We start from the raw sequence: 24,564 nt of genomic DNA, 5'->3' as shown, positions 1-24,564 counted from the left end.
TCTAGCCAATCTGTCATTTCAGATTAAAATTCTTTACCCTATAGACTCTTCTTAGCTCCATTTCATGAGACATAGAAGCATAATGTTGGTACTTCTGTTGGATGTGGCTGCCTAGGCAGCTATTAACCTTCCAGATTTGTGAATAGTGATTCCTGTGAGCAAGTTTAATGTGCAGTAATTATATTTAAATGCCAGCACATATGAGGTGCAAAGTGTATTTTTATTTATCCCCGAATTCCTCTTACATATTAACAAAATGTTTGTTCAAACTAGCCTTGTGTAATAGGCTTGATCAATTCATTTGAGGAAAAAAGAATGTCACAGCTAAAAATAAGACTTCTCCAGGCTTATATTTAAACCCCTGCTATCTCTTACTGCAAAACAGATAGAGGTTGTATTTCTGGAATGAAGTCCCCAGGGGAGAGGTCAAAGCAATTTCTCTGGAGAGCAATGGGGCAGAATGTCTTTAGAGTTGTTTAACATAAATGGTGAGTTACTGGATTAGGAGAGGGAAAGCAAAACAGCCATGCCTGGAGACACAAAGAGAAACTTTTTCCCCAGGGAAGGCCAGGAAATGAATTAAAGTGATGGGGAGAGGAGAGCCTGGTAAGCTATCTGGATGGAATGCAACATTAGCTAGGCAGTGACAGGGATGTTGGAACCCACCAAGTTCATCTAGGATCTGCTACTGTCATTCCAAAGTCGCTGAAATTCTCCAAACTTCCACTCTCGCAGTTGTACTCCGAGATTTTGGTAAGCTGGGTATAAGTGATGTTATATACTTACTAGTGCATCTTTGTTTCACCTGTCAAGTGAAATCTCATTTCAATCATGAATTTTGGAGTTGTTCCCTGGGCTAGGACCAATCCTTCCAAGACATCATCTTATGGCCTTTGTGCCCTAGTTAAGTAAGGATATGAGGCTTTGAGGTCTGAGTCTTTGGTCCCTTTTTAAAAGTAGCTGTGCTTTCTTCAGAGAGTTGCTAAAAAATTTAAGGCTGAGGTTACAAAAATATAAAATGAAGGAGAACTGACTTCATTTACAAGATTAATAAGATTTACAAGATTAATATGAACAAACACAAAATTTGTAAAATAATTAGATTGAAATCTGCTGCTATAGTAAGTACTTTAGCATTATGTTTTTTATATTCAGCTTTATTTCTTTACTAGTTGGCTTGTTTTGTCATTTCTCTTTGAAGAAGAAAAAGAAGAAAATACCACTCTGGATGCTAGTAGCAGTAATGCCATATTGCAAGGATTAAGAAACAAACAAGTCAGAGCTTGTCATGAGTCAGACATCTGGTCTCCAGCCAGGGGAGGGAGGAAGAATGAGTCAGGATATCTACAATCAGACATCTGGTCTCCAGCCAGGGGAGGGAGGAAGAATGAGTCAGGATATCTACAATCAGACATCTGATCTCCAGGTAGGGGAAGGAGGAAGAGATAAGAAGAATAGAAAGCCTCTGGGCAACCCCCTCCTTGTTATTTAGGTGAAAGGCCAAGAATTTGCCACTCAGCATGAGCCAATGGCCTTATTTGAATTGACCAATGGAAATTCTTGTAACCATGCATCTCGCTTCTGTACCCGCGCTTTACCTCTCCTATAAAAACCCCTCGCCCCAGCCTGATGGCGTGCAAGTCCTCTGAGAGACTTTGTTGCCCCAGGTACCTGTGTATCCGAAAAAAACCTCTTGCTGTTTGCATCCATACTAGTGGTCTCAATTGATCCTTGGGCACGGGGTCTCTCCCGAAGGAAGGCATCCCTTGGGGGTCTTTCATCTTAAATTTCAAACACTTTTCAAAGCTCTTATTAATTAATTTAAAGTTGTGATAGAGTAATTGTATCTACTGCAATGTCTATTCTTAGTTGTCCACTTTAAACACAAGCACTTAGACACAACTGCAGGGGATGTTTTTTTTCATTCTTTATTAAATCATTTGAAGTGGGAAGACCTACTTTTAATCTAGGTCTTTTGTGGTGCGAACCTAGACCTTAATCCATGAAAACCTAGATAAAGGATAGAAGAATAAATCTCTCTCTCTCTCTCTCTCTCTCTCTCTCTCTCTCGCTTTCTCTCTCTTCTTCTTGCTTGCTTGTCTCACTCTGGGTTGAAAATCCATTCCTTTGCTTTTTTACATCTTCAGGATTATGGAATATACTGAGGAGGGGCTGAGGCATACAGCCTTTAGGATGAAAAACTTCTGCTTTCATGAACTTTCTTTCCTTTGGTAGACAGCCAATTTTGAACTAGCTAGACCTTAGCACAAAGCCAATCTAATAAATCCCATATATATTCATTGTATCAGTTAAGTTCCACCAGAGAATATTTACAAATATACCTACTAAGGTCCTTCTTAGGGATGAAGGACCTCCTTCCTTCCATTCATTTTCATCTCTTTTCCTTTTCTCTTTTATAAAAGGCAATAATTTTGCTTATTTGAGAAAATATCCTTTTCAGAGGATAGGATGGGATGATAAGAGACTCACGTTTTCTTCTGTGTCAGGAGTTGAAGATATCTTCATGATTCCTAAATACCAGGGAAACATGATCATATCACCTTTGTGAGTGAAAGGGTCCTGGTATAATGCTTAGGGCAGAACACTCAGTAACATCTGACCTTAATTTCTGCAGCTAGTGCTGGCACAGACTGGGCGATATGTTATTAATGTAGCTGTTGGTATAACATAGTGGAGGGCAGACAAATTCCCTGTTTCTCTGAAGCCAGTGGGCCCTATGAGACCAGTGTAACTGTGGACAAAAGAATCTTAGAGGCCCAGCCCATTACTGCTGGGTGTGCTTAGGGAACTTATCACTTTACCAGTATAGAGACCCTCACTGGAGATCTAGCATTTTTCCCAAACTCAGCCTAGGGCAGGGTACATTGAGAGAAGTAAGAGAAGAAGCAATGCCCTTGGATATCAGCTAACTTCTAGATGTTGGTGTTATATCCAGATATACAAAGTCCCTCAACAACCAAAAAGGAGAGTGAGTTCAATTTGTAAAAGCAGAATCTTTATTCTACATGAGTTTACAAACTCAGACCCTCTGTATGTCCACTGTATTGCATGATTAGAGAGCACCAATCTCAATTAGAGTTTGTTTTTATAGTAGTAATGGTGGGGTAAGGGATTTTTACGGTTCGAGACTCCTGATTGGCTGACATTTGTCTAGCTGTGTCCTGGTGAATGTGTGCTGGCAGGTGGTACAATCTACAATGGTTGGAAAGTTAGGAATTTCCTTTGAATGCTTTGTTCCTGGGTAGTACCTGGGTAATCTCAGTTTGTGGTCCTTCCTACAACCAGGTATTGCCTCGGGGAAAGTTACTGAGAATCAGGCCTTTATAAAGATCATCATGGCTGGGTCCTCCATTTCCCGCTTCACAAATACGAATCATGGGTCCTGCTGGCCCCTGGGCTTAAGGAGATATTATTGAGACCTAATAACTATTAACTAACAGATTTTTCCTGGACAGTGGCCAGCTTACCAGACCCTGTATCTCTGATCTTTTGAGTACAATCAAATTGTAGTAATAATCCTGGATGTCCTCTTTGATTCTGAGATTCTGCACCAAAAGCCAAAGTCTTATTATTGTAGGACAATTTTAGTTAATAAATCCATTAATTGACAACCCTGGATCTATTTTTCTGGTGTATCAACAGATACTACAGGTAAACATTTTGTCCCCTATTCCAGGAAGTTCCCCCCGTCTCATCCTTTCAACCTATTCTGGGCAGGGAGATTAGGACAATGTGTTCCTTTCTGCAACTACTTCAAGCTGACATTTGGATGTTGTCATCTGCGGCGCGCTTCCTGATGAGCAGGAATGAACGCCACGAAAACAAGAATTCCTTCCCTGATCACGTCTTTATTTGGAGCACTCGATTGAGGAAAATTGGGGCAAGGGAAGAGAGAGAAAGGACAGAGAGAGCAGGATTAGAGAGAGAGATGAGAGAGCTTAGAGAGAGCTTAGAGAGAGCTTAGAGAGAGGAAGCCAGAGAGAGAGAAAAGGCCAGAGAGAAAGCAGAGCCCAGAGGCAGCTGCTTTTCTAGGGTGAAAGGCTCGAATGCTGATTGGTTGATGCCATTCTCCTAGGGCCCAAGGCCGCAGGACAGGTCAGGGAACCAAATCTCTGAAATGCAAAACAAGGCTCCAAGCACACTGGCCTGGACGGCAGCATCAAAGGATTTGTTTACCTCCAGGCTGTAGGACTGCTGGCACTATCTCGCCAAGGCGACATCCTGGCGGCTCCCTACAGCTCCTCCTTTCTATTATTACTAAGAGCAATAAGGCAAAACTATTTCCTAATCTGGTCCCCACCTCATGATGTGTGGACTGATTAAAGGAAAGAAAAGCAAGACACACCCTCCACCAATGCATACCTTCCTCTGTGCCTTGGGACTATCTGGTCCCTAGAGGGTGCAAAGGCTATGCATGGCTAATTGCCTATGAGCTCTTTAAGGCTGAGAGCCAAACTTGGGGTGAGGATTCACATTCCAAGGCTGCCAAGGCCTGTGCCACAAAGACCTTGTCCCTCCTCACTTGGGCTAGCAGGTAGCACACCAATCAAAGACATGCAGCACTTCCACCTAGACACAACATGCCAAGATTATCTCTGCTCCCACCCATTCCTAAGGAAGGAAAAGGCAAAATAGAGTCAGTCAGAAAATTGTTAAGAGATAAGAGGTTGCCCAGGGTGCTGCTCAAGGTGATTGTGTGAAACAGCTGCTCTTGACACTGCCCAGAGGGTCATCTCTGCTGCCTCCGCATGAATCTTCCCTTGCAGCATCCTTCATTTCTCTGGTCAGTCTTGCTGGCACCCAGCTGTATGTCAGCATTCCTAGAAAAACATAAACAAAACTCTCCTCCCAAATTAACATTTAAGAGTACTAAAAACTCAGTGTAAAAATTCAGCACAATCAGTACTGGAAGTAGGCTGGTTTTGAACTTAGAGACTTGCATGTCTCTGTTCCAAAGAGCAAATCTTGTTTGCCTGTGCCATTAAAGCAGGCCTTAGAATTAGACGGAATTGCTTTCAAACAGAGTGTCTGCTGCTGTTTTTCCAGTAATATTTTGAATTAAAAATTAAGTGTAGAGAGTGCAGGAGAAATCCTTTCTCTGGGGGAAGCTGTCACTGCTAGTCCCCCTCTTTTGTCTAAAACCAAACAGTTGTCACTGGGAATTGAACTTGTAACCTCAGGAAGAGCAGGCAGTGCTCTTAACCTCTGAGCCAACTCTCCAGGCCCATTCAGATGGAAAAAACCTCTAGGTCTACTGTAGCAGCTGTTCTTTGCTTTAAAAGAATACGGTACTGCCTGATTGTTGGGTCTAAACCTCAATTGCGCTTTTATTATGATAATTACGATCGGTACTGCCTGAAGTCATGGGGGGAAAATGGGCGTCGACAGTCTCGTCTGGCTACTTCCTGCTGAAGAAGGGACTATGTAAATTTTGGGGGGATATATGTTTTTATCTGACTGTGAATTTTTTGGCGGCTGCGGCTGTGAGCTGCGGCAGCAGCAGCAGTGGACGGCGGGCAGCGGCTGCGACAGCTCCGCCTCTGAGGCATGGCCCATTGTGGTGCGCTCCGCATGGTCCAAACAAAGGCATGGCCCCGTCTCGCTCCATGCACCCTAAATGTGCCCACCCATGTTGCTATGGAAACACGGCTCAGAGTTTGGCCCCTCTCCGTCTTTAGCGGAGCTGCTGCTCACCCCGCATCTTCCGCCTCAGTCCGGGCAAGTTTGCTCAGGTGCAGAAAAAGTCCTCCGAAAACCACAGCCCCCGCCAGAAGGCCAGGACACATAGCCTCTGATGTCATTCGGACTTTACCCTGCCCATGTCGCCACAGCGACCTGGCTTTTCATAGACGCCTCTGCAGACTCCAGCAAACTCCCGCCAGCAGCTGGTTAGCATGGCCACGCCTCCCGGACAAGTTAGCACTCTCTGGTGCAGTTCTGCATCTCCCTCCTGAGTAGCTGGGACTACAGGCATGCGCCACCGCACCGGCCCACTTCCGTGTCAGTTAGCTGCTGCAACGGTTGCCCAGTACTCCAAACATGCATATGAGAGCCAGGCATAGAGTTCTCCTATCAAAATTAGGCGAGAATCACCTCCAAAAGCTCTGTGGCTCTTTAAGAATAGGGAAGGCAGTCCTCAAACAAGATCAAGCCCGCCTCCCTACGAGACTGTTGCCCCCAGTCTCTATCAGCGAGTTGGGACGGAAGCCGCGGATCTCCCAACCGTAAACTTCGCTTTTTCTCAAACTCCACCTGCACTGAACTTGAGGGATTTTTCTTCCCTGTTACCTTCTCTGATTCTTTCTATTTTCTTTTCCTTTTAGGCCTATACTTTTTCCATTCTTTTTCCTCCCCTTTCTGGAGGATTTAACTGATGTCACTCACCACTCCATGCGTAGGGTTCTGAAATATCTCGGCTCTCTGTGAATTCAGTGTCTGATTTCAGCTTTTTCCCGGGTTTTCAGCACCAGTTGTGGCACGCTTCCTGACCAGCAGGAATAAAGGCCACGAAAACGAGAATTCCTTCCCTGATCACGTCTTTATTTGGAGCACTCGATTGAGGAAAATTGGGGCAAGGGAAGAGAGAGAAAGGACAGAGAGAGCAGGATTAGAGAGAGAGATGAGAGAGCTTAGAGAGAGCTTAGAGAGAGCTTAGAGAGAGGAAGTCAGAGAGAGAGAGAAGGCCAGAGAGAAAGCAGAGCCCAGAGGCAGCTGCTTTTCTAGGATGAAAGGCTCGAATGCTGATTGGTTGATGCCATTCTCCTAGGGCCCAAGGCCACAGGACAGGTCAGGGAACCAAATCTCTGAAATGCAAAACAAGGCTCCAAGCACACTGGCCTGGACGGCAGCATCAAAGGATTTGTATACCTCCAGACTGTAGGACTGCTGGCACTATCTCGCCAAGGCGACATCCTGGCGGCTCCCTACAGTCATCAGGGCCCAAGTAGGCTGAAAGGCTAGGCAAAGAAAAGGAAGACACTCAGGCAATGGGACACTCATCAGAAGCATCTGATTCACAGATTCTGTTGAAGAGACAGGGAGCATTCACATCAGCGGGACTGGTCCACATCAGCCTTCAGAGGGCTTGCAGTCATTCAGAGCAGTTTGTAGTCAGCAACCGATGATTACTGCCAGCAATGTGTCTGCCAGCCAAGTGAAAACCTATTGATGATAAGTATAAACTAGGAACAGAAGTTAAAGTTTATGTTTTTAAAGAAAAATAATATATTTGAAGCTTTTAGGCTCATATTGAAATTCATATTGTAGAAAAAGAGCAGATAATGGGTATCTGTAAACAGAAGGAATAGACTCATACTTTGAGTCCTAGAAAAAACTACAAATTTTGGTTAGAAGCATGTATATTTTTCTGTTGTCCACAGAATCATGTTGGCTTAGACAAAGATACCTTTGACCTGATGAGAAACACCTTTAAGCTTCTATTTAGATGGCAACCAGAATAAATCTAAAATCTTAACCTTGTGACCCAAAATTAAGTAGTCATTGCTCTATCAGCTTATTAGAACTATACCATAGAAAAGGAAAGAAATTAGAAAGGATTTCGATATCTTCACCTGCATTTAGATCTTAAATCACTTTGTAGACACTCAAAAAGTGTAGACACTTTTTATATCCTCAGACCTTTGTATATCTTAAAACATTTTTAATCAAGATACCTAGTAGCTTTAGAAAAAGAAAGGCTTGATATCTATATCTCTATCTATCTATCCATCTATCTATCTATCTATCTATCTATATATATATATATATATATATCTGCTGTGACAACATTATAGCTCACTAAGCCATCAATACTATCAGAGATCCCAGAAAGATAAATAAATTATACTTGAGTACAGACCAAGGAGCTTCCTAATCTATTAAAAATGACAGGGACCAGAGTCCATATACAGTTAACCATAACCAGGTCTTCATAACATTGGAGGCATAAGTATCGAGCACAGGCAGTCTTAGCCAGGCCCATAAGATGATTTTTTTTCTCCCCTGTGGAAGAGGGACATGGAAAAGACTGACCTTATTTTGTCCAGTCTAAAGTGGTGCAATCAATTCTCCAACATACTGTTGTTTGTCTATAGTCTGTACCAGGTCCTATTAACAGAGGTTACACTGGGGCATCTTGCCCAGTGGTCAGTGTCATTGTAATACAAGTGTAGACATCATGGTGTCCCATAATCTTTTTAAAAAACCGTATGTCACTGCTAGAGTCTTGGAATATCTGTCTAATATAATAAGCTTTTATAATAATTATTTTAAATGCCATATTCTGCAGATCTCTGAAGATTGAGAACTGCCTACATATATCTGATTAGACAAACTTTGGATTTAGTTACTTGTTTTAAGTATGATTTTGAAAATGTATACAAAAAACTAAATAAGGCTTATTCCTGTAATTAATAATATCCATACTTTAAGGATAACTAACTTGTATTTCCTAACCGTCTATAATAAGTTAGCAGCTTTAATAAGACTAGATCTTTACATTCTATAATAATTTTAAATTGAAGATAATAAAGAAACTGAATTAGTCATTCTGAGGGTAAAAACTGAACAACCTTATATCCAGTTGTTAATGCTGTCTTCTGGAAAGCAAGGAAAATGTCCTAGAGTAGAATGGGAACAGAACAGAAGGGAGTCTAAGGGCTAGCATTGCCCTAGAGCAAACTGAGACTCAGGTCTACCTTCCTGCTGATCTATAGAACCTGTCTAGGCAGATGCGTACCAAGTTGCCCTGGGCTTGCTGCCCTGGCCCTAACACTTTCCCACTTGACATGATTCAGCCATGGGTCTTATCTGCCCAGGGACTCATGGGGGTGATACTGGGACCTCAATACCATCAGTCAAACAGTATTGACATATTCTCAAACAAAAGTCATCAGTCTGTTGATGAGGCAGTGGCCGAGAGTAAGTGGTAGGAGCAATATAATTAGGGGCCTGTTAGAGCTGAAAGCAGGGTTGTTAACCAAGGAGACCAGTTGAACAATTTTTCATACCATCCAACTTCTGAATGAGTACTTTGTTCTCTATCATTAACCTGTTTACTTAATAAGGACATTGATAAGACTATCATACCTTGGAATGATCTCCTCAAGTAGCTTTTTGGTGATCATTTGAGTGTGGGAATTGCTGCCCTGAGTTACATTTCCCTGCCCCCATTTGAGGTGCTTATCTGCAAAGAAAACATAATAGCTTCCCTCGCTCCTGAAGTTGGATAAGGAAGTTTGAGCGCACATGATGCACGTGATCATTCCTTGATCCCTACTGGGGTCAGGTGAAGGTTGAGAGCACGTGAGCAATCCTTGACCCCTACTGGGGTCAGGTGATAGTCCCTGCTTGGGTCAAGTGACAGTCCCTCCTGGGGTCAGGTGACAGTCCCTTCGCAGCCCATTCCTCTTTTGGTGCCATGGTATAAAAGCTAGCCCCAGCAGAACAATAAAGAAGCTGCTGTTCCACCTCAACTTCATGCTCTTTGGATTCATTCAACCTGGACACCCTTCACCAAGACTCGTGGTTCCAGACCATGCTGGCGCGGTAATTGGAGGCCCCCCCCCCCCGAGATTGGGAAGGTGAGGAAAGTGGACCGGGTCATCCTGTAGCCGGACAGGATGCATTGGGGATTAAGATATAATTAAGAAACAAGAGATACTTAAGATAATTAAGAGATAATTAAGAGATAAGAGATAATTAAGAAATGAGGAATACCCTGGGTAAATCAGAGCTAAAGTTTCAGTTAAAGAGGTTATTGAAAGAGCAGGGAACAACTGTAAAAACTAATACTTTAGAAGATTTTCTTAAAACTATAGAAAAGTGGAGTCCAAGGTTCGTCACCAGTGGAACCCTCAATATTTCTGAGTGGGAACAGGTTCACAGGGATCTTCAAAAAACTTTGAGAAAGGAGGGGCCTGAAGTCCTGCCAATATCCACGTTCTCCCTTTGGATACTGATTAGGGATGCTTTGCTTAAAGAGAAAGTCCGGGTTAAGCAGGCTTTCGAAGCAACAAAAGAAGTGTTATCTGAGATTCAAGATAGTGAGACTAAAGCTTCCCTTGGTTTTGATATGGCCTCCAATAAGGAAGCAAAACTGCTCGTGGGTAAGGTAGAGGAGAGAAAGATTAAGAAGAAAAAACCTCCAGACAGGGAGGGGGAAATGAGTCACGAGACAAAGTTCCCTCTCAGAATTTAGGGGCTCGTCCCAAGCTCACCATTTTCACCTACTGGTGTTTTTTGGCAAGAGAGACCCATTTATTGGTTACATTGACCTGCTTCCCCTAAGAAGGTAGTGAGGCCATATTATGAAATGGTGTTACAGCTTCTATGGAAGGCATATGATTTTAGTTTACAAGTTTTTGGCAAGATCCCAAATAAATTTCTAATCCCTTTTCAAAAGAGGAAATAACAAGGCTACAGAGGGTCCAAGATGGATGGACCTTGTTCATCACAACCACTGGAGCCATTTTGATAACCATTATCCTAATTCTCATTCAATTTCATTTTTTAAGAATCATTCTGTTATCTTTCCAAGAATTATTAAAACTTCCCCTCTTAAGGGAGTGCGCTCAGTGTTTACTGATGGTTCTTCCAAGGGCTATGCAGTGGTGGTCTCTGATTCAATTAAAGAAAAGCAGCACCTAGGTCCAATATCTGCCGAAGCTGCAGAAATCATGGCCTGGCTTACGGCCTTTTCTCTTTTCAAGGATCAACCCTTCAATTTGTATACTGATAGTATATATGTGGCAAGGATTGTTGGGCCATTGGAAACCTTGCCATACATTTTACCTACCTCTCAGGTTTTCCACCTTTTGGTTCAGATGCAAAGTCTTATATGCCAAAGAGTGTTTCCTGCCTTTGTTGGCTACATTCGGGCCCATACTGATCTTCCAGGGCCTGTGGCAGAGGGAAATAAGCTTGCAGATTCCCTCACCCACCCAATGGCATTGTTTCTTTCTGAGGAACAACGAGCCCATCATCTTCATGAAAAGTATCATTTAAATGCTTCTTCTAAAGTTTCACTCTGGCAGTACTCTAGCCACGGCTACTCAGATCACATCCCAATGTCCAGCTTGTGCTCCATTTCATAATGCCCCCAATGAAGGTGTTAACCCTCGAGGCCTCCATCCTAACCACCTCTGGCAGATGGATGTTACCCATTTGTCTCAAGCTGGCAGACTTAAATTTTTACATGTCTCTGTAGACACTTATTCCAAGGTAATTTATGCTTTCCTACATTGAGGAGAAAAGATTAAGGACATTATTGCTCATTGTCTACAGGCTTTTGCCTATATGGGCATCCCAGATTTTCTCAAAACAGATAATGGACCGGCTTATACCAGCCAAAGGTTTGCAAAATTTTGCCAAGAATATCAAATTACACATACCTTTGGAATTCCACATAATCCCACAGGACAGGCCATAGTGGAGCTCACGCACGCTACCCTTAAACAATTTTTCTGTAAAATAAAGAAGGGGGAGTATATCACCTCCCCAAATACCCAGTTATCTAAAATTTTATACATTTCAAATTTTTTTTTGTAAAAAAGCAATTTAATCTTAATTTCTCCATATTGGTTTTAAATTTTCCATAGCATGCTCTCCTCCAATCTCAGTTCTGTGGATGCAGTTTGCCAAGGTATAAGAGTTAACTTTTTATATATATATAAGTTTATTAATTCATAAAAGTTTCCATTTCTGCCCCTCCTCCCAACACCCGGCCAATCCCCCACTCCCTCTCCTTTTCCTTCTCCATCCCTAAGAGCAGTCAGGGTTTCCTGCCCTGTGGGAAGTTTAAGTTCCTCCCACCTCCCTCCAGGTCCAGGAAGGTAAGCATCCAAACAGACTGGATCCCAAAAGTCCAGTATATGCAGAGGAAACAAGTCCCAGTGTCATTGTCAATGACTTTCCAGAAAGACCCCATGTCAGCCACATTCAGAGAATCTGGTTGGATCACTTGATCGTTCAGTCCCAGTCCAACTGGCCTTGGTGAAATCTCATTAGATCAGTCCCCTTGTATCAGTGGGTGAACACACTCCTCACTGGTTCTGTCTTTCTTGTTCATGTTCTCCCTTCTTCTGCTCCTCATTTGGACCTTGGAGGCTCAGTCCAGTGCTCCAATGTGGGTCTTTGTCTCAATCTCCATCCATCAATGGGTGAAGGTTCCCTCTGGTCTTGCATTCTTTGCTCACGTTCTCTTTCGTTCTGCTTCTCGTTTGGACCTAGGGAGTTAAGTCCAGTGTTCCAATATGGGTCTCTGTCTCCATCTCCATCCATCGCCAGATGAAGGTTCTATGGTGATATGCAAAATATTCATCAGTATGGCCATGGGCCAAGGCCGGTTCAGGCACCCTCTCCTCTGTCCAGAGAACAATCTGGGGATCTTTCCTTGGACCTGGGATCCCCTTTATATTCAAGTCTCTTGTAAACCCTAAAATGACTCCCTTAGTTGAGCTGTATACTTCCCTGATCCCATATTCATCCGTTCTCCCTCCCCCATCAGTTACCCCGCGCTTTCCCCATTCCTCCCCTACTCCCTTCTCTTTAACCCTCTCCCCTTCCAACAACCTCCCCACCCCCCCATGCAAACGACGTTGCCTAGCAATCTTGTCTACTTCCAATCTCCAAAAGGATAACTACTTCAGGTTCACCTTCTTATTTAGCTTCTCTAGAATCAGGAATAATAGGCTCAAAGACCTTTAATTATGGATAGAATCCACTAATAAGTGGATACATAACATATTCCTCTTTTTGGGTCTGGGTTACCTCACTCAGTAAAGTGTTTTCTATGTCCATCCATTTGCATGCAAAATTCAAGATGTCATTGTTTTTTACCGCTCAGTAAAACTCTAATGTGTATATGTGCCACACCTTTTTTAACCATTCTTCTACTGAGGGGCACCTAGGTTGTTTCCATGTTCTGGCTATTACAAATAGTGCAGCTATGAACATAGTTGAACAAATACTTTTGTAGTATGATAGGGCATCTCTTGGGTATATTCCCAAGAGTAGAATTGCTGGGTCCTGAGGGAGGTTGACTCCCAGTTTCCTGAGAAACCGCCACACTGATTTCCACAGTGGCTGCACAAGTTTGCATTCCCACCAACAATGGATGAGTGTTCCTCCTCTCCAGCATAGGCTAGCATAGGCTATCATTGGTGTTTTTGACTTTAGCTAATCTGACCGGTGTAAAATGGTATCTCATAGTTGTTTTAATTTGCATTTCCCTGATTGCTAAGGAGGTTGAGCATGACCTTAAGTGTCTTTTGGCCATTCGAAGTTCTTCTGTTAAGAATTCTCTGTTCAGATCAGCACCCCATTTTTTAATTGGGTTTATTAGAGTTTTAGTGTCTAGTTTCTTGAGTTCTTTGAATATTTTGGAGATCAGGCCTTTATCTGATGAGGGGTTGGTGAAGATTTTCTCCCAGTCCGAAGGTAAACTTTTTGTCTTACTGACGGTGTCCTTTGCTTTACAGAAACTTCTCAGTTTCAGGAGGTCCCATTTATTCATTGATTCTCTTATTGTCTGTGCTTCTGGGGATCTACCTAGGAAGTGGTCTCCTGTGCCTATATCTTGTAGACTACTTCCCACTTTCTCTTCTATCTGGTTCAAAATGGTAAGATTAGTGTTGAGGACTTTAATCCATTTGGACGTGATTTTTGTGCATGGTGATCAATATGGATCTTCTTACATTCTTCTACAGGTTGACATCCAGTTATGCCAGCACCATTTGTTAAAGATGCTTTCCTTCTTTCATTGCATACCTTTAGCTTCCTTGTCGAAAATCAAGTGTTCATAGGTTTGTGGGTTAATATCTGGGTCTTCTATTAGATTCCATAGGTCGACTTCTCTGTTCTTATGCCAGTACCAAGCTGTTTCCTATATTGTAGCTGGGTAATAGAGTTTGAAGTCAGGGACAATTATACCTCCAGAAGTTCCTTTATTATATAAGATTGCTTTGGGTATCCTGAGTTTTTCCATATAAAATTGATTATTATTCTCTCAAGGTCTGTGAAGAAGTTTGATGGGATTTTGATGGGGATTGCATTGAATCTATAGACTGCTTTTGCAACAATTGCCATTTTTACTATGTTGAACCTCCCAATCCAAAAGCAGGTGGGATCTTTGCATTTTTTGGTATCCTACTCAATTTCTTTCTTCAAGGACTTAAAGTTCTTGTCAAATAGGTCTTTCACTTCCTTGGTCAGAGTTATCCCAAGATATTTTATGCTATTTGTGGCTATGGTGAAAGGTGAAGTTTATCTGATTTCCTTCCCTGCTTCTTTATCCTTTGTGTATAGGAGGGCAACTGATTTTTTGGAGGTTGATCTTGTATCCTGCCACATTACTAAAGGTGTCTATCAGCTGTAGGAGTTATTTGGTAGAGGTCGCTCATGTATCCTATCATATCGTCTGCAAATGACGAGAGTTTAACTTCTTCCTTTCCAATTTGAATCCCCTTGATCCCCCTATGTTGTCGTATTGCTATTACAAGAACTTCAAGCACTATATTAAAGAGGTATGGGGAGAGTGGACAGCCTTGTCGTGTTCCTGATTTTAGTGGAAAGGTTTTGAGTTTCTCTCCATTCAATTTGATGTTAGCTGACGGCTTGCTGTATATTGCTTTTATTATATTTAGGTATGATCCTGGTATCCCCAATCTCTTCAACATCTTTATCATAAAGGGGTGTTGAATTTTGTCAAATGCTTTTTCAGCATCCAATTAAATGATCATATGGTTTTTTCTTTAAGTTTATTTATATGATGGATTACATTGATAGATTTGTGTATGTTGAACCAGCCCTGCATCTCTGGGATGAAGCCTACTTGATCATAATGGATAATTTTTCTAATGTGTTCTTGGATTCGGTTTGCCAGGATTTTATTGAGAATTTTCACGCTGATGTTCATGAGTGAGATTGGCCTGTAATTCTCTTTCTTGGTTGTGTTTTTATGTGGTTTTGGTATCAGGTTAACTGTAGCTTCATAAAAAGAGTTTGGCAATGACTCCTCTGTTTCTATATTGTGAAATACCTTAAGGAGTATAGGTATCAGCTCTTCTTGGAAGTTCTGGTAGAATTCTGCATTGACACCATCTGGCCCTGTGCTGTTTTTGGTCGGTAGGTTTTTGATAACAGCTTCTAATTCTTCGCGACTAACAGGTCTATTTAGATTGTTCACCTGGTCTTGATTTAATTTTGGTAAATCGTATTTATCTAAAACCCAATCCATTTCTTGTACATTTTCCAACTTTGTGGCATATAAACTTTCGTAGTAAGATCCTATGATTTTCTGAATTTCCTCTGTGTCTGTTGTTATGTCCCCCTTTTCATTTCGGATCTTATTAATTTGAGTGTTCTCTCTCTGCCATTTGATTAGTTTGGCTAGGGGTTTTTCAATTTTGTTGATTTTCTCCAAGAACCAACTTTTTGTTTCATTGATTTTTTGGATTGTTTTCTTTGTTTCTAGTTTGTTTTTTTCAGCCATCATTGTGATTATTTCCAGTCTTCTACTCCTCCTGGGTGAGTCTGTTTCTTTTTTTTCCAGAGCTTTCAGGTGTGCTGTTAAGTCTCCAATGTGTGCTTTCTCCGTTTTCTTTAATTGGGCACTTAGTGCTATGAACTTTCCTCTTAGCACTGCTTTCATTGTGTCCCATAGGTTTGAGTATGTTGTGCCTTTATTTTCATTAAATTCAAGGAAGACTTTAATTTCTTTCTTTATTTCTTCCTTGACCCAGGGATGATTCAGTAGTTGACTGTTCAACTTCCACGCATTTGTAGGCTTTCTGGTGTTTGAATTGTTATTGAATTCTAACTTTATTCCATGGTGATCTGACAAGACACAGGTGGTTACTAATATTTTTTGTATCTGTGTAAGTTTGCTTTGTTACCAAGTATGTGTTCAAAAGGTCCCATGAGCTGCAGAGAAGAAGGTATATTCTTTCCTATTTGGGTGGAATGTTCTGTAGATATCTGTTAAGTCCATTTGATTCATTACCCCTAATAATTCTCTTATTTCTCTGTTGAGTTTCTGTCTGATTGACCTGTCCATTGGTGAGAAAGGTATGTTGAAGTCTCCTACTATTATTGTGTGTGGTTTGATGACTGCCTTGAGTTTTAAAAGTTTTTCTTTTACATAATTGGGTGCTTTTATATTAGGGGCATAGATATTCAGGATTGAGACTTCCTCCTGATGAATTGTTCCTGTTATGAGTATGAAATGTCCATCTCCATCTCTTCTGATTGATTTTAGTTTGAAGTCAATATGTTCGGTATTAGAATGGCGACACCCACTTGTTTTTAGGTCCATTTCTTGGAAAACCTTTTCCCCAACCTTTTACTCTGAGTAGATGTCTATCTTTGTGATTGAGGTGTGTTTCTTGTTAACAGCAGAATGTTGGATTCTGTTTTCGAATCCATTCTCTTATTCTATGCCTTTTTATAAGTGAATTGAGTCCATTAATATTAAGTGATATTAATGACCAGTTGTTGTTGATTCCAGTTTTTTTTTGTGTGTGTGTGTGTGTGTGTAGTTGAGTTTGTGTGTTTCTCTTCTATGAGTTGTGGTTGTGAAGGGTCGTTAGATGTCTGGGTTATTGTAGGCAGTGTTATGAATGTTGGATTACTTGGGTTACGATTTTCCTTCTATTACTTTCTGTAATGCTGGATTTGTGGCTACGAATTATTTAAATTTATTTTTATCTTGGAATATTTTGTTTTCTCTGTTGATAGTGAATGATAGCTTGGTTGGGAATAGTAATCTGGGTTTGCATCCATGGTCTCTTAGTTTCTGCAGTACCTCTATCCAGAACCTTCTGGCTTTCACAGTTTCCATAGAGAAGTCCGGTGTGAGCCTGATAGGTTTACCCTTATAAGTTACTTGATCTTTTCCTTTGCAGCTCTTAATATTCCTTCTATAATCTGTATATTTTGTGTTTTGATTTTTATATGGTGAGGGGATTTTTTTTTGATCCAGTCTATTTGGTGTTCTGTATGCTTCTTGAACCTTCATAGGAACGATTCATAGAATCGTTCTTTAGGTTGGGAACGTTTTCTTCTATACTTTTGTTGAATATATTTTCTGGGCCTTTGATCTGCAATTCTCCTTCTTCAATCCCTATTATTATTAGATTTGGTAACTTTATTGTGTCTCAGATTTCTTGAATGTTTTGTGCAGAGAATTTGTTGGATTTACCGTTTTCTTTGATCAGAGCGTTTATTTTCTCTATGGTATCTTCAGAATCTGAGATTCGTTCTTCTATCTCTATTATTCTATTGGTTATGCTTGATTCTGTAGTTTCTGTTCTTTTACCTAGGTTCTCCATATCCATCCGGTTCTCGGTTTGTATTTTCTTCATTGCCTCATTTCAGTTTTCAATTCTTGAACTGTTTTCTTTACCTGTTTGATTGTTTTTTCTTGGTTTCTCAGGGTATCATTCACGGCTTTACTCATTTCTTCCAACTTTTTGTTATACTTCTCGTCCATTTCTTTACTCATTTCTTCAAACTTTTTGTTATACTTCTCATCCAATTCTTTAAGGGAGTTATTCATATCCTATTTAAGGGACTCTATTGCTTTCATAATGGCACCTTTTTCCAGTTCTTCTGAATTAAGGTGTTCAAGCCCTTCTATTGTAGGGTCGTTGGGATCTGGTGTTTTCTTGTTGTTTTTCAGATTGTTGGAGGAGGTCTTGCCTTGGCGTCTGCCCATCTCTTCCTTCAAATGCTCTCTATTGGATCATCTGGTACCAGGTTAGGTTCCCTTGTTGGGCAGGGACTTCACTGACAGAAGGCCTACCTTTCCTCACGCATGCTATTGAAACACAGGGACTCCTTCCTTCCGGGTTGCGCCTATTGCCCAAGCCCAGTGCGCAAGGCAGCTGAGCTGGGGAAATTTTATGGCCCCAGGGGAAGGGAGAAATACAGGAATGTGTACCTGGATGGAAGCTGGGATGGCAGGCGGGAGACCTTAGCAGGGTGGAGCCACTACTGCAGGTTGACCTGGGAGTCTAGGGGGTCGGGGAAAGTCTGACCTCTTCCTCGCCGGGCTCCTGCCATGGGCCAGAAGCAAACTTACCCCTCCGATGGCTGTCTGCTAGAAGTCAGTGCCCCTTGCTGGTCAGGAATGTCGCTGAACTGACACAGGCCATTTAAAATTTTTTAACAGTAGATAAACAAGGTCTATCAGCAATGGAGAGACAATGGCAGAAACCTTCCCAATCTCTGGGTTGGGTTAAATGGAAGGATAATATCACAGGACAATGGCAATCACCCACACGATGCTGGCTAGGGTGAGGGGGGCCATTTGTGTCTTTCCTCCAGGAACCAAAAAACCCATCTGGGTGCCGGAGCAGAATGTTTGGCCAGTGGAGCCAGGTCCTACTGGCCCTGATAATATGGATTCAAGTGAAGAACATCGAGGAAGCCCTGAGATTTGCACTGGTGAGGAATCCACCCATACTGATGCCAGTAAGTCAAATAAGCTCTGTTTTTCCATCCTTTTATTCTACCAATTATACATTGGGAATTCCTGCAGCAAATGCAGAATTAGAAAAATCTTCATTGGGCAATTTAACGTTTGATATATCCCATGCCCTCTGCTTCTGGAAGAGTAGCAATATTTCAGAGATACCTAGTATCTCTCTTTCTGGACCATGTGTTGTCCTTAGTAATTATTCTCTGAGAGACTTTTCCTCTAATTCTTCTGGGCATCCTTGTTTTGGATTGAGAGATATCTTTTACCCAATAAATTTTAAAAGAAATGTTTCTGGACTTCCAACTCCTCCGAGACCAACTCCCTTATGTTGGAAGATGCCACAATCATTCAGATTGTACTTACCATTATCTTGGGGAAATTGTGCTCCTAAGGAACCATGGAAATTGGAGGGAGATAAATATTTATGGTGGTTTGGTCACCGACCTACCTTTAAAAACTCCTTGAGAGTGGTCTTTGATTATTCCTATAGAAATCCAAATATGTCAGAAGTTTCACCTACATTTGCAGGCATGTTTCTCTGCAGCCCTTGTGCATGTACAGATATTAGGCCTTTAGCCCTTGAAAGGGGCTTTGTTTTCAATGCTACAGCCAGATGGAACACATCAGACATCTTTGAAACATCTCTCCAGATTAATTATGCAGCGGGAATGAATTTCTCTATTGTCAGTCTAGCTTGTGTTCTGCCTCCCTTCTTGTTTGTCTCCTTTAATGGGTCGGTCGGGGAGGACGGTGTCCTTGTATGTTCTTCCAGCTCCTGCTTCTTGAGCAACTGCTGGTCCGAACGGATGAGTCTGTGCTGATGGTGAGAATTCCTGCTCTGGTTCCCCTGGTGGTAGGAGACCCACATGATGGATGAGAGCTTATCTTGTATCGAGAGAGAAGAGACTTTGGGATCACCGCCGCAGTCATCGCAGCTATCATCATATCAGCCACAGCCGCCCCTGTTGCAGGAATCACCGTGTACCAGAATGCAGCTACTGCAGAGACTGTTAACACTCTTGCTGCCTGTGTTACCCAGGACTCAAAATACCATTGACTCACATATTCAATTGGGGATGTTAAATTTAAATCAGCAAGCAGCCTTATTGCAGGAACATATTAATGTGTTGTGGATGGTGCAACAAGCCTCTTGTTCTCATTTTTATCATTCTGCCTGTGTGACCCTTATGGAAGTGAAAAATATGTCCTTTGAGGTGCAATGCCTTAATGCTTACCTTAGGGGGCCTTGGAATGATTCCTTTGTAAACTTTACCCACTCTTTGGTACATCAGATTATTGCAATTAATGAAACTCGTGTTAAACCTGTATCTGCTGAGGGATGGTGGAATGCCTCAGATTGGGGGTTGGGCACAGCAATGGGGAGGTGCCTTGTCCCTGGGAATCTTGGGACTAGTAGGGGTGGCAGTAGGCCTGCTCTTTTAAAATGAGTCCTAAACACCTTCACCACAACTGAGCTTATCCACCATCAGGTGTTGCTCAGTCTGGCCCATGACTCTCCTGGAAGTCATGAGGTATGGCTGCAGATGCTGAAAAAATGAGGGTCTCCAAGGATGGACAACCTGTGAGGAGATCCCCCACCTAAGACAGGGCATCGGGGGCCCTATGACAGGTAAGGGAAGGTACTTCCCTCACAGGACCTAAGACAGGACCCCTCATTATAAAAAAATAGTAGGGGGAATTGTGGGAATTGCTGCCCTGAGTTACATTTCCCTGCCCCCATTTGAGGTGCTCATCTGCAAAGAAAACATAATAACTTCCCTCTGCTCCTGGATTTGGATAAGGAAGTTTGAGTGCACATGATTCACGTGATCATTCCTTGATCCCTACTGGGGTCAGGTGAAGGCTGAGAGCACGTGATCAATCCTTGACCCCTACTGGGGTCAGGTGACAGTCCCTGCTTGGGTCAGGTGACAGTCCCTCCTGGGGTCAGGTGACAGTCCCTCCTGGGGTCAGGTGATAGTCCCTTCGCAGCCCACTCCTCTTTTGGTGCCATGGTATAAAAGCTAGCCCCAGCAGAACAATAAAGAAGTTGCTGTTCCTCCTCAACCTCGTGCTTTGTGGATTCATTCAACCTGGACACCCTCCGCCAAGACTCGTGGTTCCAGACCATGCTGGCACGGTATTTGAGCAGTTTCATGTCAGGTTGCAAAGGCATCTGACCATCCAGAGAGTGAATTTATACTAAAATCTATACTAAAAGATTTTTGTAACCATTATTTGCCAGGTTTTTCCTCAGTGAAGTCTGTCTTCCATGGAAACCGGGTTTGGAGCCTCTGTTTCTGGGATTTTTAGGTTGATTGTCTGCATTGGTGAGTTGGAAGGCCAGACATTTTTCAGCTATTTGTTTAATCTTATGCTGAAGGTGAAAGGTTTTTAAATGAGAATGCCTGATCAGGTCTTCTGTTTTTTTGGGTGCCAAGGTGGGTGGGCAGAGTGGTGAATGTGATGAAGGAGAGTTCTACTAGCTTTGCGGGCAAGATGAGTCTTGTAGTTCCAGTCATCCACCATTTCATTGACTGTTGTGGTTGCCATGGTCTTGCTAAGTGCTGTATCATGCTTAAGTCAGCAGGAGAATAGGCTGGATCCACCAGGAGCTTAGGTAATCCTGGTTCCAGTAATATCAGAACCAGGACAGCTGTCTGCTCTGCAGCTTCCTTTAGTCACCTGATCTGCCCTCTGGTTCCCTCTAGCTGTTGGGGTATCAGCTCTTTGATGCCCAGGACAGTGGATAATGGCCGATTTCATTGTCAGCCATAATGCTGCCAATAAGTCTAAAATTTCTTGTTTGATTTGATAGTCTTTCCTTCAGCAATAAGGACCCAGCACTCCTTTTGACATCTATAGTGCCTTAGTAGAGGCTGTCAGTTCATCTTTTTGAGAAGATGTCCCAAATGGGAGGGCTATTGCCCATATAGTATCCTCATATGTCACCATAGTCACCCCTGCACACATTTTACCATCACATGTAAAAGTGCTCCCATCCATGTACCAGGTGAGCTCAGCATTTGGCAAGGGCTGATCTTGTAGGTCATTTCTCAGTCCACATACCTGGCTCATGATTCCTGCACAGTCATATAGTGAGGCATCCAGATCAGGAAGCAGAGATGCAAGATTTAAGGCCACATTCAGAAAAAAAAGGAAGAGTATGCAAGGTGGGTTAAGGAGGAGATTTTGAGAGTGAGTCATGCAAACATTACTCGGCCATCATTCAGGCAGTTGAGCATTTCCTCTGTGGCATGAGGAGTGGTGATGAGGAACTCTTTAACTAAAGTCAACATGTCATCATCTTTAACAAATAGAGAGGTGGCTGAATGTTCCTTAGGCATGGGGGTCACCCTGCTGCCAATGGATTGAGTTTCTTTGAGAGGTAGGCTACTGGCCTATTCCAAGGTCGTATGGTTTGAGTAAGGACCTCTTTAACTATGCCCTTTCTTTCATCTATGTATATGTGAAAGGTTTTGGTGATATCTGCCAATCCCAGTGAATAGCATTGAAAGGAGGACTTTTTTTTATTTTATTTTATTGAAGGCTTTGTCTTCAGCCTTGGTTCCTTATAAAGGCTGGCTCTCTTTTATTGCCTCATTCAGTGACTTAGAAAGCTCAGCAAAGCTGGGAATTCAGAGAGGACAGAAGCCAGCTGACCCAAGGAATTCGCTAACTTCCCTCCTGGAAGCTGGGCTAGGTATTTTAAGCACAATGTCTTTACAGGCTTCAGAGAGTCAATGCTGTCCTCCCTTGAATATATATTTTAAATAAGTCACTTTGGTTTGGCAGATTTGCATTTTTAGCTGATGCCTAGTACCCCAGGGTTCCCAAGGCAGTAAGCAAATCATCAATGCTTACCTTGCACTCTTCTTCAGTGTCAGCTGCTATCAGGAGGTCATCCACATACTGCAGAAGAGTGACCTGTGGGCATATTCCCCGAGGTCCTCATGTAGGGCTTCGTCAAAGATGGTTGGGAAGTTTTTGAACCCTTGGGGGAGCCTGATCCAAGTCAATTGTCCAATGCATCTCTTTACAGGGTCATGCCATTCAAAGGCAAACAAGGACTAGCTCTTTGGGGCTAAGGGCATGCTGAAGAAAGCATCTTTGAGATCTAACACTGTGTACCAGGCCCGGGAGGGAGGAAGTGAGCTCAAACGGGAGTATGGATTCAGTACAGTGGGATGAATGTCCATAACCCTTGCGATTGACCTCCCTAAGGTCCTGTGCAGGCTGGTAATCATTCAGAGTTTGGCTTTTTAACAGGGAGCAAGGGAGTATTCCAGGCTGATGAGCAAGGGAAGAGGATTCCTAGTTTCGTGAAGTGCCTGATGTGAGGGTTCATGCCCCCATTGCCTCCCAGGACGCGGGGTAATGCTGCACCTGGTTGGATGTGGCATCAGGATTAAGCTCAATAAGCACTGGGGCTCAATATTTCACTAAGCTCACTCAACTGGTCTCTGCAAATGCCTCTGGATATTGGGCTAGTCATGTGGTCATATCCTGAGGGACAACTGACAGCTCCTGTTATAATCTATATTCATCCTCAATAAGTTTCTCTTCTGCTCTGAGAGTTACCCTGGGCCTGGAGAGGGGTTCTGAACCCTGTCTCCCCTAGTCACTGTGGACACTTGATTCGACAGCCAGCACATGGCAGGAGTTGATTCTGAGTCATAGTCCTTGTGTTTGCACTTTTGGGAACAATTCTTTGCCCAGTGTCCCATTTCCTTGCAATAAACACATTGATCGTTCTGCAGCCTAGGGTACTCTGTTGTGTGGGAGTCCTTACCTTGGCCTCTGGCTAGATGTCTAGGTGGCACCTTTTTCAATCTGGATCTTCTGCAGTGACTGCTAGAAGGATTCTTGCCAAATTTCAAGTCTGTTTCTCATTCTCTTCAGCAATGGCTCTCCTCTGTTTATCCTCTGGGGATTCTTGGTTGTTGTATGCTCTCTGAGCTACTGCTAACAGCTCCCAGATGTTCTTATCTGCAAGCCCATCTATCTTCTGTAACTTGTACTTAACATCAGGCATGGCCTGATTAATAAGGGTCTTATCATGGATGACTTATTCTTCTCAGCCTCAGGATATATAGGGAGTATGCCCTAAAGATTTCCATAATCCATTCTAAGAAGGCCGAGGGAGACTGTCTTTTCTTGTAATGTTTTAATGACTTTGGCCAAATTGGTGTGCCCACACACAAGACCTCTCATCAGAACCTGACGGAAGACCTGGAGCCTCTCCTTACCTACTGCCAAAGTGCACGCCTTTAATCCCAACACTCAGGAGGCAGAGGCAGAGTATCTCTGTGAGTTCGAGGCCAGCCTGGTCTACAAGAGCTAGTTCTAGAACAGGCCTCAAAGCTACAGAGAAACCCTGTCTTGAAAACCAAAACCAAAACAACAAACAAACAAACAAAACAACAACAACAGCAGGGAAAAAAAAGAAATTCTAGTTAGGACGGGTCAGAGGGAAGGCTTGGTTTCTTGGCAGAGTTGACAGTTGGGTTCCCATCAGGTCCTGGGACCATCTTTTGGGCCTGGATCAGATTTCCCTCTTTCTTCTGTGGTAAATAGCACCTGCAACAACTGACTGCAAACTGCGCAGGTGGGATGATGAGTAAATATAACAAAATCTAGAAGGTTAATAAGGGTCCTCGGATTGTCTGAGAAACTGGGGTTTTTGTTTTTCCAGTTATAGAGATCACTAGCGGTGAAGGAGCAACACTGTATCTGTTCATGCCCCTCATTACCCTGTGGGCCGACCCTTAGAGAAAGAGCAACAGAATCAACCACCCGGTGCAATTCTAGTTGTGCCTGTCCTCTGGTGAAGGGTAGGCATCTCAATTCCCTGAGCCTCCCTGGATCCCTCCCTTGCCATCTGATCAGTTGGGGGAGGCGGTCAGTAAGGGGGGAACTTACAGAAGTTCATCCTCTGTACCCCCTTGCAGTGCAGAGGAGGAGGGCTTAGGATCCTCTCACCTTTTGTCCTCCTTTAAGGTGAAGATAGTCTTGTTTATCGGTCCCAAGTGATTATGTAATGAATCTGGGTGTCCAGGTTTGCC

General features: G+C 42.7%; 1 protein-coding gene across 6 annotated transcripts; it reads left to right on the top strand.

Moving 5' to 3' along the window:
• The first annotated feature begins 391 nt into the window (after nucleotides 1-391).
• LOC125398333 (uncharacterized) lies at nucleotides 392-20,566 on the top strand. 6 transcript variants are annotated; one of them, XM_087905991.1, is made up of 4 exons: nucleotides 392-488; nucleotides 17,699-17,775; nucleotides 18,346-18,492; nucleotides 19,272-20,566. In XM_087905991.1, the coding sequence occupies exons 1-4, from the start codon at nucleotides 461-463 to the stop codon at nucleotides 19,374-19,376; spliced, it is 357 nt and encodes a 118-aa protein (XP_087762117.1). In that variant the 5' UTR covers nucleotides 392-460; the 3' UTR covers nucleotides 19,377-20,566. The 6 variants fall into 6 exon arrangements, 2 of the variants coding, with proteins under 2 accessions (XP_087762117.1, XP_087762118.1); XR_015737809.1 differs by having other exon boundaries at nucleotides 398-753; XR_015737810.1 differs by having other exon boundaries at nucleotides 398-753; nucleotides 19,246-20,566.
• The last annotated feature ends 3,998 nt before the right edge of the window (nucleotides 20,567-24,564 follow it).

This window comes from Myodes glareolus, chromosome 5, assembly GCF_982192425.1.
Source record: "Myodes glareolus chromosome 5, mMyoGla1.1, whole genome shotgun sequence".
NCBI classification, from domain to species: Eukaryota; Metazoa; Chordata; class Mammalia; order Rodentia; family Cricetidae; genus Myodes; species Myodes glareolus.
Note: the sequence above shows the minus strand (reverse complement) of the source record. Positions and strands in the feature narration are given on the sequence as shown.

Coding starts and splice junctions, on each gene's coding strand:
- LOC125398333 (XM_087905991.1), top strand. CDS start 461: ATGTCTTTAGAGTTGTTTAACATAAATG. Junction 489..17,698: donor AGAGTTGTTTAACATAAATG/GTGAGTTACTGG, acceptor GTTGTTTTTCAG/ATTGTTGGAGGAGGTCTTGC. Junction 17,776..18,345: donor ATTGGATCATCTGGTACCAG/GTTAGGTTCCCT, acceptor TCTTTCCTCCAG/GAACCAAAAAACCCATCTGG.